Source organism: Centruroides vittatus, unplaced genomic scaffold (assembly GCF_030686945.1).
Source record: "Centruroides vittatus isolate TY-2023 unplaced genomic scaffold, ASM3068694v2 contig_926, whole genome shotgun sequence".
NCBI lineage: Eukaryota > Metazoa > Arthropoda > Arachnida > Scorpiones > Buthidae > Centruroides > Centruroides vittatus.
Window position 1 is genome coordinate 3,183,440 of NW_027122612.1, and position 24,901 is coordinate 3,208,340.

Below are 24,901 nucleotides of genomic sequence, written 5' to 3' on the forward strand. Positions count from 1 at the left end.
TCTGGTGGTGATGAAACGTCTTCGTGAAGCGATGAGGAAGAACTATTGCTTGGAGAGAACAGCATCATGACTATTCCCGTCCACACATCACTGCTGATAAGAGTGTTTTTGGCCAAGAACTCGGCGCCACTTGTTCTCCAACTTCCAAATTCACGGAACTAAGCCCAGCAAACTTTTTTTGTTTCCCGAATTAAATTCCGCTCTCAAAAGTAGCCATTTTGAATCTATTGTAGCCATTAAGGAAAATACGCTAACGGAGCTGCGCATCATCCCGAAAGAAGCATTTCTTTCATGGCAGAAATGCTGAATTCGGTGCATTTCGGTTCGACTCGGGGGACTACTTCGAAGGCTACAAAACTGACTAGCGCAAACAGTCCTATTTGCAAAGTTCGCGAACTTTCCGGACAGACTTCGTATTTGTGTTTATGTCTCGCTGCTTCAAACTTGCTATCCTCTTTAACAGGGACGTCGAAAATGTATGCTGCTACGTGATTTGTCGGGATTAAATTTTAATTTGATTCCTTAATTTGGAAAATTTGCATATTGCAGCGGAAACACAACGCGATTTACACATCTATTTTTTGAATTGATTAATTTAATTTGAATTTATTTTACTGTAAACATCGCAGTGGGACTAAGCACCATAACCATATATTCATACAACGATGGAAAGATCTCTTTTTGCATCTGGATAAATATTAAACATCCTGAATACTTTTAACTTCAGATTCAATTTTATTCCTTATAATTAATAAATATTTAAAAATAAACACTAAACATTTTCTTATTGAATAAGCCAATAAACTATGTTACGAATTTGTTAATGAATCATGAAAAACATCTGCTCCAATACAATAAAAAAAAACCGGAAAATGACTTCTGTTTTTAAAATGTCGGTAGAAACTGTTCTATTGAAATATGAGTGACGCACACTCTTTTATACTTGACGAAAATTTTTTCTTAAAATGAATGTAACGGCGGTTGTGTTTTTGATAATTTTCTCTGTGATTTATTGTATTAGCATTAAACGTTTAGATGTGGATGAAGTCATCGGCAATACAGCGTAAGCTTTTTCATTTAACAATTTTAACTATTATTACTTAGACTATATTTTTACATCACTTACTGTATTTGTAACTGACCACAAGATGGCCAAAGCGTTTAAGGATCTTTGAGGGATTCGGGATCGAATCCGGGCAGTAGAAAATCTAGGAATTTTTCAGCGGCACTGTGTTTTGAATATTTCGTGTCCGTCCCTCGCCATCCGATCTTCCCATTGTAGACCTGGCCGAATCCGTAATGGGCATGATTTAAAGGCCTTCTTAATGCCCACAAAGCAAAAAGAATCGGACGACATTGTTAGCGGTCTCGGATACACGTACCGCTATTTAACGTAATCGTGGATCAAGTAACAATAAACTCTAGTAGCTTTTAACTGGATTACAGGTGTTAGTTTGTGCTCTTAATGTTCTTTTCTTTAGTAATTTTTCAAGTTTTTAAACAAAATAACAATTGCTTACTATTATGTGATACTATATTACAGGGCCATGGCTAGAGCATTTGGCATCAGGGACCAACTTAAATATGGCGCATTTTGAATAAGACTTTCATTAGTCTGTTACAAATTTAAAATCATAAAAAAAAAACAAATACGTATAATAATTATAAATACAAAAATATTATTTGTTCATGGCTCTTTAAAGTTTGTATTTTAAAAGTACTGTATTATATAGTGGAAGTTTGTATTGTATTTTAAAAATATGTATGTACGGATATTTTTTTTTCGTAGACATCTTCATGACGACATACAAAAGCTGATGATTTTGGAAGAAAGTGGAAATATAACTCAAACTCAAGCAGCATTCTACTTTCTTGTGTAAGTAAACTCATTCAAATAGTTAATTTAAGATCCTCATTTGAAAAATATTGTAAGTCGATGAGAATACACAAACTGTCGCTAAGATCAGGACTAATATTACAGACTTTTAATGGTAGTCCTTCTAAAATTCCAGGTGTAGAGTGCAAGATATATTACATAGCGCCTATATTACCACGGCCGCACTCGCGGCTTATCAGAATATGCAATATAATTAAACAAATTAAAATCTAAATACTAGAAGATAGATAATGTTTTCACATTAATATAAAAATTATAGCTTATTTCGCGCGTATATACATATATATTTTCATATACAGTAGACCTATATTATCACGTTTACATTCCTTTTTCCTTTTATGCAGTAATAATTGGATTTAAAATAACCATTCAATTTTCTTCTGTATAGATTACACGATTTCGATAAAAATGGACAATTGGATGGTCTCGAATTAATCGTAGCGATAAATCACTCTGTTCTTCATGAAGATAACGGTGGAGTTGTTCCTGAATCATTTTTAATAGGTAGAAAACAGTCTAATTCCTATTCGGTTCTTATTAATCATAGTACAGTAGAGAGTCGTTAATCGGAACCCCGGTAATCGACACAATTTTCAGTCGGACTGTGTCGTGCTGAATCGAACGTTTTTGATACTAGATTTACTTCTAAAGTATAATTTTCATGTTTTTATATTCTTCAATATATTTATTTTGTTTGTACAAAATAAAGAAATAATTTTTAACGATACGATAGCCTCGATTATTATTATAAAAATTTTCGTTAGGCTTAAAATCGACAAAAATTCAACACGAAGCGACACGCAACGGAGAAAAATTTGAACATCGGACAGGTTAATGTATTTTTTCGTACATAATCGGTAATCGGAACAAATCACTAATCTGAACAACCCCAGTCCCCAATTGATTCCGATTAACGACTCTCTACTGTATATACATTGATTTAAATACGTGGTATATGCGTAGTAGTCTCTGATTTATCGTTTTTAAAATATTTTAAATTCATTAACAGAGCCAAAGGTACGATCAGAAGGCATTGTTAATATTAATTAGTTCACTAACAGCGAAGTTTTTTGATACACGAAGTCTTTTAACCTTCAGATTTCTTCATTTATCAATTAAGAATTAAGCGAAAATGAATATTTGTATTTAACTCTTTTCAGGAGCTGTGGATGATTTACTTCGTCTAGATTCCGACTACAATGGATATGTATCATATTCAGAACTAAGACAGTCTTTTAAGAAATTAAATTAAACATTATATTTAATTAAAGAATTTTTTAAATAAAAGTGTAAACGAAATTTTCTAAAAAACGCTGCAAGAAATTGTTGAACTATAAAACTCAGCCTAAATTAAAATTTACCTTCGAAAGAGGATAAGATGTCCGGGAAAAAGAGGACGTATAGTAACCCCATTATACATTACATGCTAATGGCATCAAAACAATACACGATAATCCAATCAAACTTCATTTAATCTTTTCTTTTTTTAGTAGAGAACGAAATCTCGCAATTTACAAATTAATAAATGTAAAAAATATAAGAATATTTTATTCTCTATCTAGAAATCCTTCTGTTTCCAGATACCGAAAAGCATTTCTTAAATACGTTGCAGGCCATTTATTGAAAACCGTCATTACAATATATTCTTATTGGGCTGCAATTTCATTTGGTTAATGTTATCTATGGTTCCAAGATGGCGACTCGTCTCTGATTCCAGGAATTGAAGAAGGGAAACAGTGGGGACCCACGTTCTAATCTAACCTAACCTATTCTAATAAATTACCATAATTATTACCAACAAAATTATTAGAATAGGTTAGGTTAGGTTAGAACGTGCACCCCACTGTTTCCTTGCTGGAATCAGACGAACTGCCATCTTGGAACCATAGGTAACATTAACCTTTCATTTAATTATTAAATTAGAAGAAGAAAAGTAAAAATTAATTTCTCTAATACAGTAATATTTTCTATATTTTGTTTTTCTTTTCTTAAAATGTAGATGTAAATTTTTACTAAAAATAATATATTTTAACATATTTTTAATCTTATTTATTTAATTATCGTTGTTTGTAGAAATCCATTTTTTCTTATATTCTGCGTAAGTTAACATTCCATCGTTATTTTCGTCAAAAAGTAGGAAAGAATCGATTAATTCTAAAAAAATAAAAGTTAATACATGATTAGATAAGAATATAATAGAAATATATCGATACAAATAATTATTTATATTTTTGGTATTGCCATGTCTACACCGAGAACATTTCTGTTTAGTCTACCATAATGCACACCAGAAACGAATTTATCATGATGTCTAATGGCCAGCATTGTAGTTATATCTAAACTAGAAAGAGGGTAATGTAAACAGTGCAGGGGTAACCTATATGAAATCGGGCCTAGGCTACCCCTAAGGATAATTGGTTAATGTTACTTATTGTTCCAAAATGGCGGCTCGTATCTGATTCCAGCAAATAGAAGAAAGGAAACATGGGGACGCACGTTCTAATCTAACCTAACCTATTCTAATAATTTTGTTGGTAATAATTATGGTAATTTATTAGAATAGGATAGGTTAGGTCCCCACTGTTTCCTTTCTTCTATTTGCTGGAATCAGAGACGAGCCACCATTTTGGAACCATAGGTAACATTAACCGGATAATTTGAAATCTATTTCAGATATATAAGAGGTAACTTGAATGGGGGATAGTTTGATAGCCGTTAAGAACTCGTAAGGGGGTCCTGAAGAACCCCATACAAGTTCTCAACGGCTCCGGTTACAGGTGTGTGCCTAAACGATAGGTCAGCTGTCTGGAGTTTTCTTTCTTTCTTTCTTTTTTTTTTTTTTTTTTTAGTGTTTTTCAACTATACTAGGGTTGAGCCTGACGGAGGAATTTTTATGGGTTTAGTCACCATGAAAGTTCCTCCGTGAGACACCTGCTTTCTATATTACCCTCGTGTTACATTGTATTATCCCATAAAACTATAACTACGAAATTACACGCGTATATAATTAAATAATTGAAAAGTTATTTTTTAAAAAAAAGAACAAAGAGACAAAATAAAAAATTTTATCCTAAACTTCTATCATTACAAAACTCGTTCGGATTAATTTAATCGGGAGAAATCTAAAAAGGTTTAATGTTAATTGCAAAGGAAATAAATTGTTATTAATTAAGATAATAATAATTATAATGAAGATCACCTGAAATTTCGTTTTCATCACGAATTAATTTATTTTCGGAATTAGGCCATGAATGACGAAAAGATTGATATAATTCGATTCCATCCAAGTTATTATTTCCATCGTAATCGTGCATTCTGAAAATACATTTTGCATAGAAAATCAGGATTAGTCGCTTTTCACGATAGAATTTCTGTCTATCATATATAAAATTTTACTTTAATTTCATATTATTCTATTAAGGAGTATTATATTATTTATAATCCAATAAATAAATTATAAAAGGAATAAAGATACAATAAAAATTATTTAATTTTTTTATTTATATTGAAGACATTCGCTTTTCTCTTATCATTTTACGTCAAATATTCGCTTTATCTCGTAAAGGACATTATAAACTAATTAATTATGCCCAATTGGGACGAACCTGACTCAAGATAGGATCAACTAGTTGAGATCGACGGAACAATAAAAATTACTTATGGAAAATCATGAAAACCCGGACAAAATTCGAACTCGAAATAGATTTATACCTACTGCAATTGTTCATGTAATAAGTGTGATACAATCTCTTAACCCCCTTCCCCAAAAATTTACAGATAAATTCAATTTAAACTCGATTAAAACCTGCTAATAATTATAAATTTTACTCATATTTAATAATAATAATTACACTATAACTTACTTGTGAAAATAAAACACAGCATCATCTGTTGTTATTTCTCCAATATTTTTAATATTCAGTATTTTCATAAAATCGAATTTAATATGGCTGTAAATAATAAAATATGTGATAATTAAATTATAAGCAACGAAAATTAATGGTTGTTGGCATTGCTTATATCAGATAATTCTTTCAAATTATTGTATTCTGTTGTAGGCCTGAGAGAATGAGATGATACCCGGGTCATTAACAAATATCACGTCTTATCTCTCTCCGGAAGGTATAATACCTCTTGATAGATTACCCAAGTGTTGAATTGTCTTATCTCATCGAACTCTTAATACACGAGAAGTACAATAGAATAAATATTTTTGAGGCCTCCTAAATGTGAGGCCGGGTCAAGTGACTTTGAATAGTGAGGCAGACCTCTGATAAGACCTGCCTCAGTACGCAATATTAAAGATGAATTCAATAAAAATTTTATATTTACGTTTTTCTACCACTCCGTTTGTTAATTAGGCAGGAAAATAGGAAATTTGACAAGGGAAATGACAATACTATTATAAATTTCGGTTTCTATTTAAAATATTAAATATAGATACGTACTTTATATCACTAATAAAATCGAAAAATTTTGACTTTCGAGGTTTCTCAATTTGTCTGTCGTCTTCATTTGTGCCAAAACACGTAACCTGATACAAAAACAATAAAATAAAACATAAAAGAATAACCCTGGACATCTTTTAAATTAAATTTCTTATGTTCTAATCAATAAACTTGAACCTATTAAATGTTTAAACGTGTCAAGACTTCCTTATCCGTCGAAAACAGGAAATTTGATTAACGTGTCGTTTCCCCATAAGTCAATATTCTGATCTTAGTTAGGTTTTAACAATAAATATAGGTTTATTTTATTAAATTTTTATTATTCTCTAGGAAAAATACTCTCTGGAACGTATATTAATTTAATATTTCTAATTATAATTACATTTTTAAATCTATAATTTCGTTTTGTGCAATTATTTACTGATAAGAAATAACTTTCGAATTCGAAAAAACGGGAAGATTCGATAAATTACATATTTAACTCTCAAATATTAAACTCTTAAACAAATAATAATATCTTGAAAATGCTTAAAATTATGTGAAAAATCACTTTATTAAAATTAGTACAGATTAAAATTAAGATTTAGTACACAAATTAGCGATAATCTATAGATGTACTGTACATAAATGCATATGTATCGATAGGTATGCGTACGTATGTATTCAATTCTAAAATTTTAGAATTACAAGTGATTTTATAAATTTACAAGTCAATATAACATCTGACACAATATAAATTTTAAAAAAATGCAGCGAAGAGTTGTTTAACTTTGCCGGTAATATTTGGTGGCGCCATCTGTTATTATATTTTATTATTAATTTTTTAAATATTTTTAACCCTTATAAAATGACAGAAAGGTTAATTTTGAGAGTACGATGGGTTTTATAAAAAAATTGTAAATGCTAATAACGAGTAAAATCTTCATTAAGTCCTACCCTACTGGAGATATACGCGACCCCCATTATCTCCCCACCCGCTCGACCTTTAACTACCAAAATTTAATAGCATTAATCCCCATAATACAGAAACATTCTCTAGTATTATATATATATATATATATATAATCTATTTATTATAATCAATTATGGAAGTATTAGAAGGGAAAACGGATATTAAACTTTAACCTTGACTCCTCTTTACATCCGATTTTGTTAGCTACTAGATAGATCCCTGGGACTCAGCCATCTTTGTGACTTTTAGTAAGGCTTTGATAAAGGGCTCCAGAAGGGTCACTATAAATCAACGGTCACCAACCGGTGGTCCATGGTTCGTGAAAAAATTTTGGTCTGTGAAGACAATTTGACATTGATCAACTCAAGTATCATGAAAAAAATGCAAAATTTTCTCACTTATTGGCGTTTCTTGAAATAGAATCTAAGGTCCAAACACGAAATAACTGTTATCAATAAATAATAATGCCAATAAATCAATAAATTATTTAATTTAAAATATATGCTCTCCACCTCAAATTAGTAGTGTCTTGCCCCTGTACATCATACTTTCCCTGTTAGCAATGGAGTCGTGCCGGTCATCTATCAAACTCCTTTCAGAGAAAAAATGTTTGAATTGATTTAACGTAACTTTCAGAGTGCATTACAAATTTATATATAGTTAATTGGGGTGTCCTCTCACTAAGGTTTCCATATCTGGTCTAGAATTTCAAGTATCTAACTCTATTCTAGAGATTAAGGAAAGACATACAGGAGGACAAACAACAGTAGAAATTTATAGGTCTACATTTTTTTCAAATTGCAGCCCAATAATGATGTGAGTGAGATCGTTGTCTTTCGTGGAAAAGAGCCAAGAATCTATAAACTTATTTCAAACAAGCAGCAACAAACTTTATGCTAATTTGTTAAAATTAAACAAGTTAATCTCATATTAATAAAGTAAAATAGAACTTTTATGATCTTTATTCTATGAATATTTGTATCGTTTAGAAAAATTTCATAATAGTGGTCTGCGGAATTCAAAACTGTGAGTTTAGTGGTCATTTTAGACAGATTTATAGACAGTTCTTCCTTTATTTCTACAAACACCAAAAAGGAATTTGCTTAAAAGGATCAATAATATCAACAGATGTACTGATATAGGATATTATTGATAAATTATAGTATTAAATTTTTAAATATGAGTGCGTATTAAATAGCTATATGAAGATCATAAAATTCTATAAGAAAGAATTATCGCGATAAAATCGAATGTTAGTCTCTGTGTTAAAATTAAATTGCTCACGCTTTTTTTTACAATTAATAATGTTTACTTCACATAAAAATCTACTATAATTAACTTTATAATAATTAAAAGGTTATATAAAACAAATAACGTTTATAATATTTTTATCAATGTTAATTTTTTGGATTGCAATTTGAAAAAATTGTAGACCTATAAATTCTCACTGTCATCCGTCCGTGTGTATGTCCTTCTTTAACTTGAAAACGATGTCCGATAAATGGAAGACGAGACCAGATATGGAAATCTTAGGCGCAGGAGGTCCCGTTTTACACTAACTTCTGATGAAAATCGGAAGTTACATTAAATCAATTCAAAATTTTTCCCCTGAAAGGTGTTAGATGGATGACCTGCACGACTCTATTGCTAACAGGAAAAGTATGATGTACAGGAGCAAGCCATTACTAATTTGAGGTGGAGAGCATATTTTTAAAATTAAATAAATTAGAAATGTGATTAAAAATTGCAGCCCGGCATTTTGACAATGTCACAATAAATAATTGCTCGTTGTTTTTAAATTTCTAAATTAAGATATTTTAACGTATCTGGGTGCATTTATAAAACGCTGTTATTAGCTATAATAAGTAGGGTATTACAATAAATAAAGCTTGAGGTAATTAACTGTCTTATTTGCCTTATGTGACTCATTAACAACTTGGACTCTGGTGGGCCATGTGATCTGGCAGATGGGTGTCGTGTCGCGTTGCCTTACCCTATCGAACCCATACTTTTAACTACCCAATTCTATAATGGTCAAGCTTAAAATTAACTGTTTTATTTAATTATATAAAACTATTTTGTTTTTCACGTTATATTTAATAAAAAATAAAAGCAAGGAAACTTTAATTAAATGAGACTAATATTTAATAAAGTGTTTCAATGCGATTAATTTCACAAATCTGATTAATCTTATAATATATTTTCATAAAATAATTGATTTAGAATATATTTTATTAATATAGGACGAGTGAGAATTGATCAGTACGAATTATGATATTAAGCAATTTGTTTGTTTTCTCAGGTTGCGTGCAATCTGCTCTTTCCCGTTATATAACGTTGCAGGAGTTTCAGTCGGTGTCGCCATTTTGTCTTAGAATTGAATATGAGAAACTAAAACGTTCTCTACAAAAATGCTTAATTTTTAAATTCGAAAATGGTTGAAAAAACTGCCGAAGAGAAAGAAGTTTTCAAGAAAGGTTATTATGGATTTTTAATGGTCATTATGGGTCCTATTACTTTCTTCTACTTTAAGGATTTAATGGAGTTTATAATTCAGCAGGTATATTATTATATTCCTTAATTGAATATATAAAATAATAAGAATAAGAATAAGAATTATATCATATTAATCAAAAAATATATTTCTCGACTTATAATATTAAATATTTTGCTAGTAATAATTCTAGTAAGATTAATATTTAGTTTAATATAAATCATTTAAATTCAACATCATACAGGCTTGAAGAATATCGAATAGAAACTCTTTTCATTAATAACGTTTACATATGATATCTTTAGCCAACATAATTAATAATTAAGAGTAGGATAATAATAAAATGATAGCATCTATAAGCAGGACCTGAGAAAGATGAGATGGAGCTCGAATCGGTAGCAAAGAGGCCCTATCTCTCTTCAAAAACTATAAAATTATGAGGAAAAAAATGAATAAAACGAACAAAAACAGACTTTTTACCATTTATAGAAAGAAATTTTAATTTATATCACATGATATTATGAATTTTGTGGCCTTTCCTTGTCAGGTATCCGAGAGAAATAGCTCTGTTGGTCCATTGTATATAATTTGATAATTCTAATTTTATTCGTAAAATTTATATTATTTTAAAACCTAATTGTTTATGAACTGTTATAGGCCTAATATTTATGGATATTATTGTTACATTCTTAAAATTTATCAACAAAATAAAAGTTTATCCATATCACTAGTAAAGGTTAATAAGAAATAGTGTATTTGAATAATTAATTCTTTCCTTATAAATAAAATAATTTCTTTTGTTATTTTATTTCTAAAGAATTAATTATAATTTATATTAATAAATTTATTAATATAAGAATTTAAATGCAAACTAAACAAATTTACGTGTTTAGTTTCCAATAGATCCAGTTATAAGAGACCAATGGAGCTATTTGGCACGACTCAATACAAATTTAGTTTTTTAAGTAAAAAATATAATGATATTAATTAGAAATTAAAGGTTTTTTTATGGGTGATAAGATCTATTTACATTTGTTTTATTAATTTTCTTTATATATATTTTTTTATGGCTTTGAAGAAGGGTGAAACCTCTTATCTCACCTTTCTCAGTTTCCATCTTCCTTATAAGACATTAAAATCTATATATATAACATTATTTTGTGTGTCAAAAACTTACTGTGTTATTTAGGAAAATAAATTAATGTAATATATTTTAAAATATTTTAATTTTACAGAATATCAAAGGCAAATATTGCAATAATTATAAATTCTTTTCTGTATTTAAAGTCATATTATAATGTTAAGTTCTTCTTAATATTTTAATAATGTACCCTTTTTGTAATATAAAATCATTTTTTTTTTTTAGAATATGAGGCTAAAAGAAGGCGATATTATAGTCGAAAACTGGGCTAATCCACCGATGGGACTTTTTGTTCAAATTTACATGTTCAACATTACTAATCCTGACGATGTACCACAGGGTAAAGTTCCTATACTTAAAGAAGTTGGACCCTTTGTTTTGCAGTAAGTTGCATATTAAACTTTCGGGCGAATAGGCTACTTTTTTACTTAATACGTGTTGAATAAATTATTTGTGTAAGGACTAGCCTAATATAAATTTTCATAGATTTTTTTGTTAATCTCAATTTAACAAATCAGAATTTTTATAATGTTTGCCTATTGTCGGTCGAATAGCCGAGGCGGTTTAGGCGTTAGCCTACCAATTTTGGGAATCCGGGATCGGATCTGGGGAATATTTTATGTTCAGTCCGTCGCGGATATGTCAGGTCAACATTCCAACACCCAGCCAATTTCATTATGAGCTTGGCCAAACCATTCTTAAGGCCCACGAGGAATGGAAGCGAAAAACAAAAAAGTTTGCCCATAGTTATATTGATTGTTACCAATTTATTTTTAAAAATTAAGCTACGCTTAATGCAATTTGTTATTAATTATTTTATTTATATTCAATATATTGTCGCAATTTCTCTTTGTTGTAGTAAATAGTTTTAAATTAAATTGGTCATAACATTATCCAACAAATCAAGTTGGATAATGTTATGACCATTCTTAAATATTTACTACATTACTAGAGCGATAATCATTCTGTTAGCTCGTTAATTAAGTACAATTGATTGCATTTAACACATTGCTTAACTCGCTACTTAAGTGCCGATAATAAAAAGAAACCCGTAAAAGTCAATTGATAGAATTAACTTTTAATTTTTCTAATGGCAGAACAAAGATCTTAAACCGAAAAATTATATTGATTTTGAATCGATTTCCTCTCAAATCTCTTATGTCACGAGCGAGTCATAAAAATTCTTTAAGTTTACCATAAACCCATTTCTCATTTATGAATTCATGAAATTAAAAAGTAAAATAAGGCATTCTTATCTTTACATTTCCGCAAGAAATTTGATTTAGAATATTAAAGTAACCCACAAAACGGTATCGTAATGGAATTTTTCTATTGCACTTTACTTGGTTACTTGAACTTTAAATATATGTGAAAGCTAACTAGGAACAAATCTGTTCTTTTTATTAAAAGTTATTATATACTGCTGTCCATTAAAATTGCTACATTATGAAGGCTGTAAGCGACAAACTCGAAATTTGAATGAAAAGCACAACATGCTGGGTGCTCTGTACCCCAAGATTAACTATCGATGTGATCATGTCTTCCTTTTATTATACTGTATGTGTAAAATAAATATGGTATAGTAATTTCAATGGGCAGCAGTGTGGTTTTCTTTCATAGATATAAGTTACATTAAAATCTTTCAAAGAAGACCACCTTCTCTTCTAAGAGAGTTTGATCTTCTGTAGAAGATTACAAAGACAATATTTTTAGAATAATGAGATTGGCTGCCAACTTATCTGCACTATAGTAATAAAATCTAATAAAATAACCTGAAAATTTAATAATTTAGGCTTCAAATGAAGAAAACCGTGTATAAATGGAATAAAGATGAAGGATCAGTTGAATATAAACAGGAGTTAGCATTTTTTGTGGAAGATGAATTATCACATAAATCAGTGAACGAAACGATATATCTCCTTAATATGCCCGCTGTGGTAAGTATAGACTTTTAACTTAAAAAGCTATTTTATGTGTGATGTCATAATTTTTAATGTTTTAATACACGTGTCCAAAACTTAAGAACGGACGGCATTTGTACACGAATAGAAGTATTAGTCCTTAAGTTTTGGAGTTAATTATATTATAATGCTTTATGTAGCTTAAATTATGGTGGGTGTCCATGATCCACGATTAGAGAAAAAGGTTAATAATATCCAAATAATCCATACATTACGCTACGTTTTACATTCTGCATATTATTAAAATATATAAACCCATATCACGATTCGTATTTGTTGATTAGGTGGACCCATATTTATGTTTTCAGAAATAAATTTAATACATCTTATTTACCGTTTCAATTATTTCTTTTGTAGGGTGCCGCTAGTTTATTAAAAGAATCGGGATTAGCATTTCTTACAAGTGGTATTTTCAACAGTATTATGGAAGAAGAGACATTGATTCAGAAAACCACCGTCAGAGGATTAATAGCAGAAGGATTAAAAGTACAGTTTCTAGATTCATTAGCGAAAAAACCATTTATGAGTTTCCTTAAAGACACTTTTGACGCTGTTCTGAAAAATGGAACCGTTAATATTCTTTACCTGGTAAGTGGAAGCATTGTGATAATGAGAACTGTAAGGCAATTTCGTCTTGCAAATAATTATTATATATTCAGATTCCTTCTATAATTAATACATAAATTTCTTCATATCTATAACCACTTAAAAGAGATTTTTCGGACGAATAAACCGAAATGTTATGTCCTTCGAATCAGATGTTCACCAGAGTTCAAAGATTACTCAAAAGACGATATAATTATCAATTAAAAAGTCCGAAATATTGGTGTAGGCTCTATCGCCGATTGCGGCATTTACTGAAGAGGGACCGGAAAGCATTCACATCCGAAATACATTTAAATAAAATATCTGAGAATTAAATTGTTAGAAAAATCAGGCCTGTAAATCCGATTTCTTTTAAAATCAGTGGTACGCGGTGGAACCAGTGGACATTCCGGAGTACCATTAGCGGCGAGTACAGCTAATGGTACTCCAACTTTTTGTATATTTCTTTGTAATTTATTTAAATATTTATATATATCATATTAAGTAACATATGCGATTTGTTATTTTTAGATGAACCGATCTCCACCAATGAAATTTGAGGTTGCAACCGGTTACAAAGATGGCTATTCGATGGGAGAAGTTCTTGCATTTGAAGGACAAAGGTAAGGCTTCTTTATCTACGCCACTGGTAAACTGACGCCTTAACCAGTGGCGTAAATATCATCTGTGCAAACCTATGCAATTTTACAGGGTTCTAAACACCTAGGACCCGTGGTACCCGTAGTGGCATGACTGCTTAGTAGCCATACGATATTGGAAATTGAACGTAATAAAAATATTCACAGAAATAAAACTTTTAAGTCAGAAGAAGCACAGAGATACAGAAGATACTCAAAGAAAGTCTCTCACAATAAAGAGAAATATTCGAGAAGCCATAAAATACCGGTAGTCGAAAATTGAACTTCTATATCATTTCAGGAGTAATCTGTGGGAAAACGATGTCGGTATTTTGATGACGACCAAAGTTTAACTTCTACCCACAGGAGGTCTAAAGTAGGAGTTTTCTATGATACTTTTGATATAGTACTATCACATCTTACAGTTGTAGACAGAGACATTTTATGGTGTTTTCTTTTCGTCCCTAATAGGACCAAATGTATGCAGCTGCAGAAAAAATTCTCGCCTGTTAAGAACGTAATTTATTATTCCTAAAGCAACTGCATTCTACAGAAAAAAATATTGTCAAAATAGTCACAATAAATGAATTAGCATACCTACTTCTGATTGAAAACAGTATGCCTGTATCCTGCTTGCCTGATTTCATCACGACTTTTTTATTATTTCTTGCAATATCTGTGACTATGGCTTCTGCCGAATGTTCATTCTCTAAGCTAACAATTATAAAGACTCATTTGAGGAGTTCAATGGCCAAGAGATACAATGTGATTTAGCATTACTTTCTTACGAAAATTCAGGAAACTGAACTTGTCTAAGGCAGTGGACAATAGTTTATATTTGCTGCAATTAAGTTCAGGCACCAAAATTAAGTTTCATGCACCCTGACTTTAGATTTTATCGAAACTTTTAAAATGAATTTTAAATAATTTTTTTAAATATTTATCTAAAATTATTGAATTTTCTTATAACTCATTGTGAAATATATATATATTAATTACAGATATTTTATTTCAGAAAAATGACTCAATGGGGAAATGAATATTGTGATATGATTAATGGCTCCGGTAATGTAACTTTTCATTACATAAATCACTTTCATTAAATTATAAAAGTACAATGTCTTCAAATCTTAATATAATACTCAAAAATAGAGATTGTATCAGAAAATCTGTAGTAATATTTTTTTAATTCTAATTCTAATCATTATCACTATTGCATGTGTGATTCAGTACAGTAGAATCTCTGTTAACCGGAACTCGAGCAACCGGAAAAAATTAAAGAAATAATACTTTAAGTGTATACTAAGCGGAAATATAAGTGTTAATACAGAGTTTATGTTATAGTATAGAGTACGGTATTACTCTGCATGTTAGATGAAGTACAGGTATACCTCGCCTTACGTCGGTAATTGGTTCCAGGAGAGGCGACGTAAGTCAAATTTACTTGTGTAGTTACGACGTAAGTCGAAACTACGGTGGAAAACGCCAATAATGAGCACTTAAAGACCGCTAAATAAGACGACGACACAGAAACACAGATGTTTTCATGTTTCGTTCTTTAGGATTTACGATGATTATATTAATATTTACTGTAAATGTACATATTTTAATATGACTTTATGTGCTTTTAACGCTTTTCTAGTGATATTACGACTTCAATATTTGTGGCGGACGGATGTAAAGTCGAATAAAATGACTTAAACTTGATTTTTATTTTTCCATATACTTTTTTGACAAACGTCGTATAATCGAGAACGACGTAACTCGAAACGACGTAACTCGAGGTATACCTGTATTTGACAAGAGTGTGTTGCCTGACGAGAAGAGATTATGTGAGAAATAAAATACATAACTTTAATCTTAAAGTTTTACGAGCAATTATTTATTGCGACATCGTTACAATGCTCTCAATTTTAGTAGTATCGTGTCCCTGTACATCATACTTTTCCTGTTAACAATAGAGTCTTACCGGTCAACTCCGTTCAGAAGAAAATTTTTGAATTAAAATAGCGTGATTTTCTGTCCAAACTGGAAGTTCGTGTATAGTTAATCGAGGCCTCCTGCCATAACTGTCGAGGCTAAGGACAGACAAACAAACGAATGCAAGTGGAAATTTATAAGTCTGCAATTTTTAAAAATTGCAGCTCAAACACGAATAATGTTTACTAAATGGTTTTTCTTATAATTTATATAAATAAATCAATATTGAGCAAATATTCTTTTATCGAAAACTTTTTAAAAGTAAACACTGTTAGAGCTGTCACGCACTGTACAGGTACTTCATTCTGATTTATTCAATACTTTTGCTAATTTTCGAGTTTTGTAAAGGAGTTTTTACAGTAAAAATCATAAAATTATTTTAATTATCGTACATTATATAATTAAAAACTACTATAATGCATCATATGAGTATTCATATTTACTATTTGTTATTAAAATTTTATATCTTTATATATGGTAAATAAACAAACGTTATTAAAAAATCGATAACTGTTTCAAAAACAGTTATCGATGCTTATATACTTTTCATAGTTAATTATATAAAGTTTCAATACTAGATACAAAAATAGTTATAAGCATTGAAGGGATTATTATGCATGATTATGTCCTTCCTTCCACAATTTCGAGAATGATATTAGATAGATGAAAGTTGTGACAGATTTAGAAATCTTAGGTGCAGGAGGCCCCGATTAAGTATATGAACTTCCGGTCTAGATCGGAAATCACGTAAATTTCAATTAAAAAATTTTCCCCTGAATGGAGTTACATAGATAATCGGCATGGCTGTTGTTATCAGGAAAAGTATGATGTACAGGGGCAAGTCACTACTAAAATTGAGAGCATTGTGACGATGTCACAATAAATAATTACTCGTTTATAATATTTTATCATAATTAGTTAAAATTAACATATATTGTATATATTAAGTAGAAATAATTAATTGATTATTTTTCAGAGGGCGTTACTTTTAAATATCCAATTAGAAGAAAAATTCAATATTTCTTTTTCCCTCAGTTTTGCAGGTAAATAAATAAATATAACTTTAAAATTTTTATATATTAAATGTCAATTTACTAATGTATAAAACTGTCAATCCATACTACTTACAAAGCCAGTATATACGTTGTATAATTTTTATGTTCAAGTCTTATTATTAAAAGTTGAGTGTTAAAAAATTCAAATTAATCTACATATTTTTTATACCAAACCACAAATTAATATTTTTTAGTTATCAGTTCATTTCATATTAATATTTAAATAGCCAATTAATTCAGAAACATATTTGAAATGGAATTTAAAGGATTAGTTCAGTGTTCCCAAACTGGAATTTGAGAACCCCTGGGATGCAAACCAAAAAGGAAGTGATATGCATTTATATGTACAGTATATATACAAATTTATGTTATATATATATAATTGATCTACAAATACGTTTTGATCTTTAAAGATTGGTCCTTAAATCTCAATAGTTTAAAGACCGCTGGTCTAGATCCATCAATATTAATGCATCTATACTTATACAACTGGATCATTAAATTAAAAAAAGACCAGAGTTTCGAACACCAACAAAACTGTAAAATTTGAAATTAATTAGTATTTTAACAGTATAATAATTATAAATTGTAATTTATTGTAGATATATTTTAGGTATAAAAATATTACTCCATGCAACGGAGTTCTATAATTTATCGATAATCGAATTGTTATGTAAGATTCAATGTGGAATATTTTATAACAAATATCAATTTTTCTATAAATATTTCATTAATTGGAGGAAAAAGATATTTTGTAAAAGCAAAAAAATCATGTAAAAGTGTGAACTTTAGATAATTAATTTAATTATAAATTATTATTACAATAATCTTTTAATTACATTATTCTAATTATTATTAATTAAAAGAATCTATTAAAAGAGTGTATATAAAGGTTTAATCTTAATGAAATATTTTTAGACAAAAAGACGTAAAAGATAAACTTTTATAGTTTAAAAATTAAGACAATGGATTTCTTGCCGAGCAAAACCATAACAATTACTACGTGCATAATAGGTCTATTACTAAAAATCTAGCAACGAGTTGCTTAACTTTCCCGGCAACATCTGTTATGATATTTTATTTTTAAAAACATTTTATATTTTTAATTATTATAAAATGGCAAAAAAAAAACCTAATTTCGAGGGTAGGAATGGGTTTAATAAAAAATTGTAAATGCTAATAACGAGTCAAATCGTCATGAAGTCCGATCCTATTGGAGATACACACGACTCCCTTTATCTTCCTACTCCTCGACCTTTAACAATCAAAATTTAATAGCATCAATCCTCCTAATACACAAAATTTCAGAAATTTTCGACAAAATGCACAGGAGTTATTAAGCTTCAAAGAAGGTGAACAAAATAGTGCACCCCATACACACACACACGTACTCATACATATAGAACTTACCCCCGAATTTTTTTTTGCATTTCTTCAAGATGTCCTAAGTCTAAAAATGTAAAACTCTGGTGGGTCATTTTTTGCCGAATTGCCATATTTCCTCTATTATAACAGCTGGGAAAAAGTTATAAATTCGGTTAATGTTACCCTTGGTGCCAAGATGGCGGCTCATCTCTGATTCCAGCAAGGAAACAGTGGGATGCACGTTCTAACCTAACCTAACCTATTCTAATAATTTGGTTGCTAATAATTATGGTAATTTATTAGAATAGGTTAGGTTAGAACATGAGTCCCACTGTTTCCTTGCTGGAATCAGAGATGAGCCGCCATCTTGGCACCAAGGTAACATTAACCTAAAATTCTAATCAAAAGGGAAAGAATTACACTGAATATTAACTCTAATACAATACGAAAGTAGGTATTGTTTCTAACAATAACTAATAATTATATAGATTACCGGAAATCGACCTTATTACAGTGACATTTTTAAAATTATTACCACCATCTGGAAAAACGTGTACTGTTTGAACTATTTAATTCTTTCTATAATTTAGCAAACTTTCCGGAAACTTGGAATACAGCAAAATTATTAATGATTTACAAAAAAGGAGACAGAAAAGACCCTGCAAATTATCGTCCAATAGCCTTATTGCCAACACTGCGAAAATGCTTTACTTCTATACTGGCTTTACGATTCCAACGTTGGACAGAGGAACTTAATTTGAACTCGAGATTTCATTTATTTAGAAATAATGTCAAACTTCCAAAGCAAGAAAAATCATTCTATTTAAACAATCAATCTCTCTCTCCTTAGTAAATGAAATAAAATATTTAGGAATATCATTTAATTGGAATTGTAATTTTCAACCGCACTTGAAGAAATTATCCAAAAAAATCAATACTTCAATAGACAATGTTATAAATTTATGTACAACTCTAAAAATTACGAATATAAAACTACAGATGAAACTATTTAACCTGCAAATTATCCCTTCAATATACTATGCAAGCCCGATATGTGCTCTAGATTTATTACATGATTTAGAAAAATTTCACGTTATTTACTTAAGAAAACTATATAAAATAGAAAGATCTGTTCCTGGATATGCAATTCGAGCCGAAACAAATAGATTTCAACTGTTTCCATTTTATTCAAAGAGACTGATTAAATTTTATTATAGATTAAAAAATACTATTTTATTCAAATTGTAAAAGAACTAAAAAATGTATGTTAAATTATTAGAATTAAAATTATTGATTACCAATTATGTTACTCAAACTAAAATAGTTTAAAAGAAACTAATGTTCTTCTAAATTTATTAATGTAATGACTATAACGAATATGTAGCCTATATTGTTTGTTTGTCGGATATAAAATGTACAGTAATAAATATTGTAATCATTAAACCCCCTGTAACAAGGCCTAGCCTTAATGCAAATAAAATTATAATTATAATTATATAGATTATATAAAGTTAAGTTAAATGACTAAACATTTCACATATTAAAATTATATCAAACTTCTTTTTATTAGTTAAAATAAAGTATTCTAAATTTAATAGTCGATAATTATTTTCGAATCTGTGAAATTCTATATCATTTTATTTTGGCCCTTATTTAAGTGTTATGTTTGTAACACTTACATAAGGGACAGTTTCGTATAAAAAGTCCTCCCCCTCGGCTGATCCTCACGCGTCACGTTCCATACACAAACAAACTTACTCTTTTTATTACTTAAATTTAAAATGTTAAGAATATTTTTCGAAATTCTTAAGTGAAACGCAACTTTTTATTCGAATTCTTTTATTATATGCTGTATATATACACGTTCTAATAACTGCAATAAGTGTAACACCTTTATATCCTTTATATCTCAATGCTTTAGATTCTAAAGTTTTTGATTATTTGAATAATAATAATTTTAATTAAGGAAACATTTTTATTTAAAGATCGCTTAAACTAGACTACATGGGAAATGATGACGTTTATGGTATTCCAACGAAGAAGTTTTACATGGACACAATGTTCCTCAGTCCTCGCATCATGAAGTCTAACTCGTGTTTTTGTACGGAACCTGTCTACTGTAAATATAATGGAACAATTCCTTTAGACAAATGCTTATTCGGTATGTATAATTTTCTTCTTTGCTAAATAATTGAAAAGACTATTGCTTTGAAAAGTAAATGGAATTTTTACATTAATTTATCATGGATAATGAAAAAAAAAATGTATTCGTTAACTGTACCATATTTCACCTATGCACAGTATTTAATACCGCCTAGGGTCGTGGAGGCCAAACCGGTAGTACGAGATGTAAACTTTTGTCTGGGGGAGATAAATATTAAAAGCATACGTTCTGTTGCGGTAGATACACAACAAGAAAAATAGCAATAAATTCTGTAAAACACGAATCGCGATCAAACAGCACGAAAAATTAGGAAACTGCAAAAGCGCATGCCATCATATCATCGATCTTGAACTGATGGTCTGATGTGGAAGAGGATGAAATGCAGCATCGGAGGACGTGTTACAGTGACGTATATTCACAGGAAAACTGACAATATTGGTGTATCCAGGTCGACCCTCCTGGACAATGTCAAATCGCATGAGGAAGACAATACGATTGGCAGACCAGCTTCAATCAAAGATTCATTCAATTTAAAGGTTTATTTATATTCTTATTGTTTTAGGATTACCGATAAGTGTTTCAAAGCCACATTTTTATGGAGCGGATTCTATTTTTCGTGAATTGGTCAAAGGTTTAACACCGGATGCTGACAAACACCAGACTTATTTTCATATAAACACTGTAAGTTTTTGCTGCATAGATTTTTTTTAAATAAAGGGATAACATAGTTTTCTGCATTTTATATTTAACTACTATGCTTAAATCAACAATTTTTGTTATTTTTATTAAATTTATGTAAAATTTCAAACTTTATTTCAGATGTTAGCTATGCCTCTTCAAGTCCAAATCGGTCTTCAAATCAACATGAATGTCAGAGTCGATAAAAGATTCAAGTAAATTATTATATTTTTACATATTTTTAGTTTGAGAACACGAAAAATACCTTAACTCTTACATTTTATTAATTAAACAGAATCCTTTCTAAAATGAAAAATATGGTGATGCCGATTGTCTGGATTAACGTTGTAAGTATATTTTCATGTTAAATATAGAAATCGTACAGTATACAATTGTTATACTAAAACAGTAAAAGAAAACATGCTACTTTATTTATCATATTGTTTTAATTTTTCGATTAAACGTAGTTAAAATAAAGCATATAAATTAAGATAACAAATATATTTTAGAACGAGCAATTATTTATTGCGACATCGCCACAATACCGGAATACAATTTCTCGTCACAATGCTCTCAATTTTAGTAGTGTCTTGCCCCTGTACATCATACTTTTCCTGTTAACAATGGAGTTATGCAAGTTATCTATCTAACTCCATTCAGGAGAAAATTTTTGAATTGAAATAACGTAACTTCCGGTTTGAACTACAAATTCGCATGTAGTTAATTGGGGCCTCCTGCTCCTTAATTTTCCATATCTGGTCTCGACTTCTACCTACTAACTCAGTTCTCGAGATTAAGAAAGGAGAAATGAACAGACACTAGTGGCGATTTATAGGTGTACAATTTTCAAAAATTTCAGCCCAATAACTTATTTTTTAGTAATGGTTCGCGGAGTATCGTTTTTTTTTCTTCATAGACAATCGAGAAACACTACACTAAAAGCAATGTTTCTCAATCAGTGCTCCACTAAAAATGCTTTAGAGTGGAGTACCATAAAACTAATGCAATAGAAGGTACAAAAATAGAAAAAAATGAAAGGATTTACATTTTTGTAACGAATCCTTTAATACTATGGTTAATAAGTTTAGTAAATAGGTAAATAATAAGTAAAATAGTCCGATTTTCACGACATATAAATATAGATTGGGCCTACTTTTTAGAACTTGACACAGCGCTTAATCTTTCGCAACAACTATTATTGAAATATAAAGTATAATTAATTAATTAAAAAATTATTATAAATGAATCTCTTCTAATTTATAAAAATAACTTTTTATTTATTAGACAACCGGTATAATGGGTACCGGTCTCGAATGGGTGGTATATTTATCGCTAATGGGACCAATCTATTCTGCAAGAGCAGTTGGTATCGGTGTTACGTGTTTAGGATTATTAAGGCTAAGTAGAGCTTTTAACTTCCCGTTAAATAAGGTAAGTTTATGCTTCGAAATTCAAAACTTGTAAATTATTGAATTATAAATTAATTTATCATTATATTTTAACTGAATGAAATCATTACACTTCATGTATTAGTTTTGGAAAGAAATGTTAATAAGTTATTACCGTATTATTATTATTAAGATGACCAAAAATCTAATTTAAAACTTATGTAAGAGCTTCAGATATAGAGAAATCAATATTAAGCTAATGTTTGTTTAGATATTTATTGTTTTGATATTCTACTATTGTTCCTTTCTCGTGTTACATGATGCAGCTACATGCAAATTCTCCCGATTCCACCGCAGTTATCATATGAATTAATAAATATTAGATTATATTTTATTACAGCTTCTAACATGGCACCTTAAAATACTTATTAGTTTAAGATAAACGGGTAAATTTCAGTTTAATATTAGCTAAGTTTTTTAGTTTTCTGTTGAGATTATAAAGAAATCTCAAATTTAAAACACAAAAATTAAATTGTCTTCACAGAAAGAAGAAGTAAGCAGAAAGGCCACAACTTCAACGAAGGTGCATCCAATCGATAATAAGTCCATTAAATCTACTAAGTCTTCAGAGAAAGAGGAGAAAAGTGGTTTGAAAGGTAAACTTAGTAAAATTTTAACCATACCCAAATTTAAAAAGACAAAGAAAGAAGAAACGGACGAAGAAGAAGCCGCATCAAGTGATGGACAAGAGCAAGCCCAATCAAATACTGTACAAGAAGTATAAAGATATTTTTCTATAAATATTTTCTCCAATATGAAGTAAAATATTGAGAATTCAAACAAATTCCTTGGATATTTTATATATAAATAAATGGAGAGTAGGCTATAATAAATTTGAGAAACGTAACTAGAAATTTAAATGAAGTCACTGGAAGATTTTGTCAAATGGAAATAAATCAAACAGTTAATAGTAAAAACTAAAATTAAATTTAAATAATACTTCAATCTTTAATCCTGAGAAAATAACGGATTTAATCCAATACTGTACTCTATATGTTTATGTATAATTATGCGTAGTATTACTAATATACTACAAGCTGCATACTAGTAATTGCAGCTTGTAGTTAATCGTGAACTTCTCCAATTTGTAAAACATTCACAAGCCATGTCACTTGATTATAAATACTTTGTTTTTGTTATGAAAACAAACAAAGGAGGCCTATGCAGGTTTCAATTTAATTTATTGTCAATTTACTAATTACAAAGTATTGCACGGATATATTTTTTTGTGAAATTATCCACAAAAATGTTAATTTATCATAAACAGCTTTTAGTACGATTGTTATTTTAGACATAGAAAAAAAGGATCAAGCACTATATATTTCTTAACACAACATTTTTATAAAAAAAATTAATAAATAATAATAATACTTTTCTACTCAAAAGGAAACCATTTTATGTCTATCAAGCTTAGTTCACACGGACATTCGATTCTGCAGTTTCGCGAAACGAGAACAGAGAAATGAACAGGTCAATAACATGAAAATGAAGGTAAACGTCAGAACAAGATGGCGGACGATAAGAGCGAATTGATGTTGATGTTAACTTCTTGCATTTATGTCAATATACATAATATCATTAAAATACAATAAATTTTAAAACTTAAGTAATACAACAACGTTCAACGACCAATTTCCATCGATTTTCCTTCCTTACAAACTACGTATGATTCCTCAAACAAAAAGTGAGCTTCGTTCATATCCATAAAAAAATGATCCAACATTGCAGCTCAGATTTTATCTCCTCCATCTTGAAACTACCGCGCTCTTACGCCAAGAAATTCTCACTTCTGATTGATGCCAGGTTTTTTTTTCCTGTGGGAAATGTTCAACATGTCGGAATATAAGCGCGGTTCGCAAGAATGAGTATTAGAAAATGAAGTCATCGCTAAAGAAAAGCAATTTGCGATTCTCTCTCTCTCTGTGTGAACTAAGCTTAAGAATATTTTTTGTTTTGTTTATTTTACAAAAATAAGATTTAGTTTTTCTTGTAAATACTTTCTTTTGTTATTATCTAAGTAAAATTATATTGAGAAATGAAAATAAATGAATTATTAAAAATTGTTTAATTAAAGTCTTTCTGATACTTAATGTTA

The 24,901-nt window shown here is 29.6% G+C and overlaps 3 protein-coding genes across 4 annotated transcripts; 2 read left to right on the forward strand and 1 right to left on the reverse strand.

Moving 5' to 3' along the window:
- The first annotated feature begins 877 nt into the window (after window positions 1-877).
- On the forward strand, window positions 878-3,208 carry LOC136984731 (multiple coagulation factor deficiency protein 2 homolog). The gene is made up of 4 exons (XM_067281838.1): window positions 878-1,063; window positions 1,790-1,876; window positions 2,286-2,401; window positions 3,058-3,208. The coding sequence occupies exons 1-4, from the start codon at window positions 966-968 to the stop codon at window positions 3,147-3,149; spliced, it is 393 nt and encodes a 130-aa protein (XP_067137939.1). The 5' UTR covers window positions 878-965; the 3' UTR covers window positions 3,150-3,208.
- A 723-nt stretch (window positions 3,209-3,931) lies between these two features.
- On the reverse strand, window positions 3,932-6,569 carry LOC136984730 (multiple coagulation factor deficiency protein 2 homolog). 2 transcript variants are annotated; one of them, XR_010882231.1, is made up of 5 exons: window positions 6,523-6,569; window positions 6,346-6,431; window positions 5,761-5,847; window positions 5,097-5,212; window positions 3,932-4,051 (listed from the first exon to the last, which is right to left on the reverse strand). XR_010882231.1 is itself a non-coding variant. In XM_067281837.1 (4 exons), exons 1-4 carry the CDS (start codon window positions 6,477-6,479, stop codon window positions 3,951-3,953), a joined length of 438 nt encoding a protein of 145 aa, XP_067137938.1. In that variant the 5' UTR covers window positions 6,480-6,515; the 3' UTR covers window positions 3,932-3,950. The 2 variants fall into 2 exon arrangements, 1 of the variants encoding a protein (XP_067137938.1); XM_067281837.1 differs by lacking the exon at window positions 6,523-6,569 and having other exon boundaries at window positions 6,346-6,515.
- Window positions 6,570-9,573: 3,004 nt separating this feature from the next.
- On the forward strand, window positions 9,574-23,647 carry LOC136984656 (platelet glycoprotein 4-like). The gene is made up of 13 exons (XM_067281732.1): window positions 9,574-9,857; window positions 11,158-11,315; window positions 12,725-12,869; window positions 13,251-13,481; window positions 14,010-14,101; window positions 15,132-15,181; window positions 17,073-17,139; window positions 20,502-20,677; window positions 21,243-21,361; window positions 21,500-21,573; window positions 21,654-21,705; window positions 22,643-22,789; window positions 23,291-23,647. The coding sequence occupies exons 1-13, from the start codon at window positions 9,732-9,734 to the stop codon at window positions 23,528-23,530; spliced, it is 1,677 nt and encodes a 558-aa protein (XP_067137833.1). The 5' UTR covers window positions 9,574-9,731; the 3' UTR covers window positions 23,531-23,647.
- The last annotated feature ends 1,254 nt before the right edge of the window (window positions 23,648-24,901 follow it).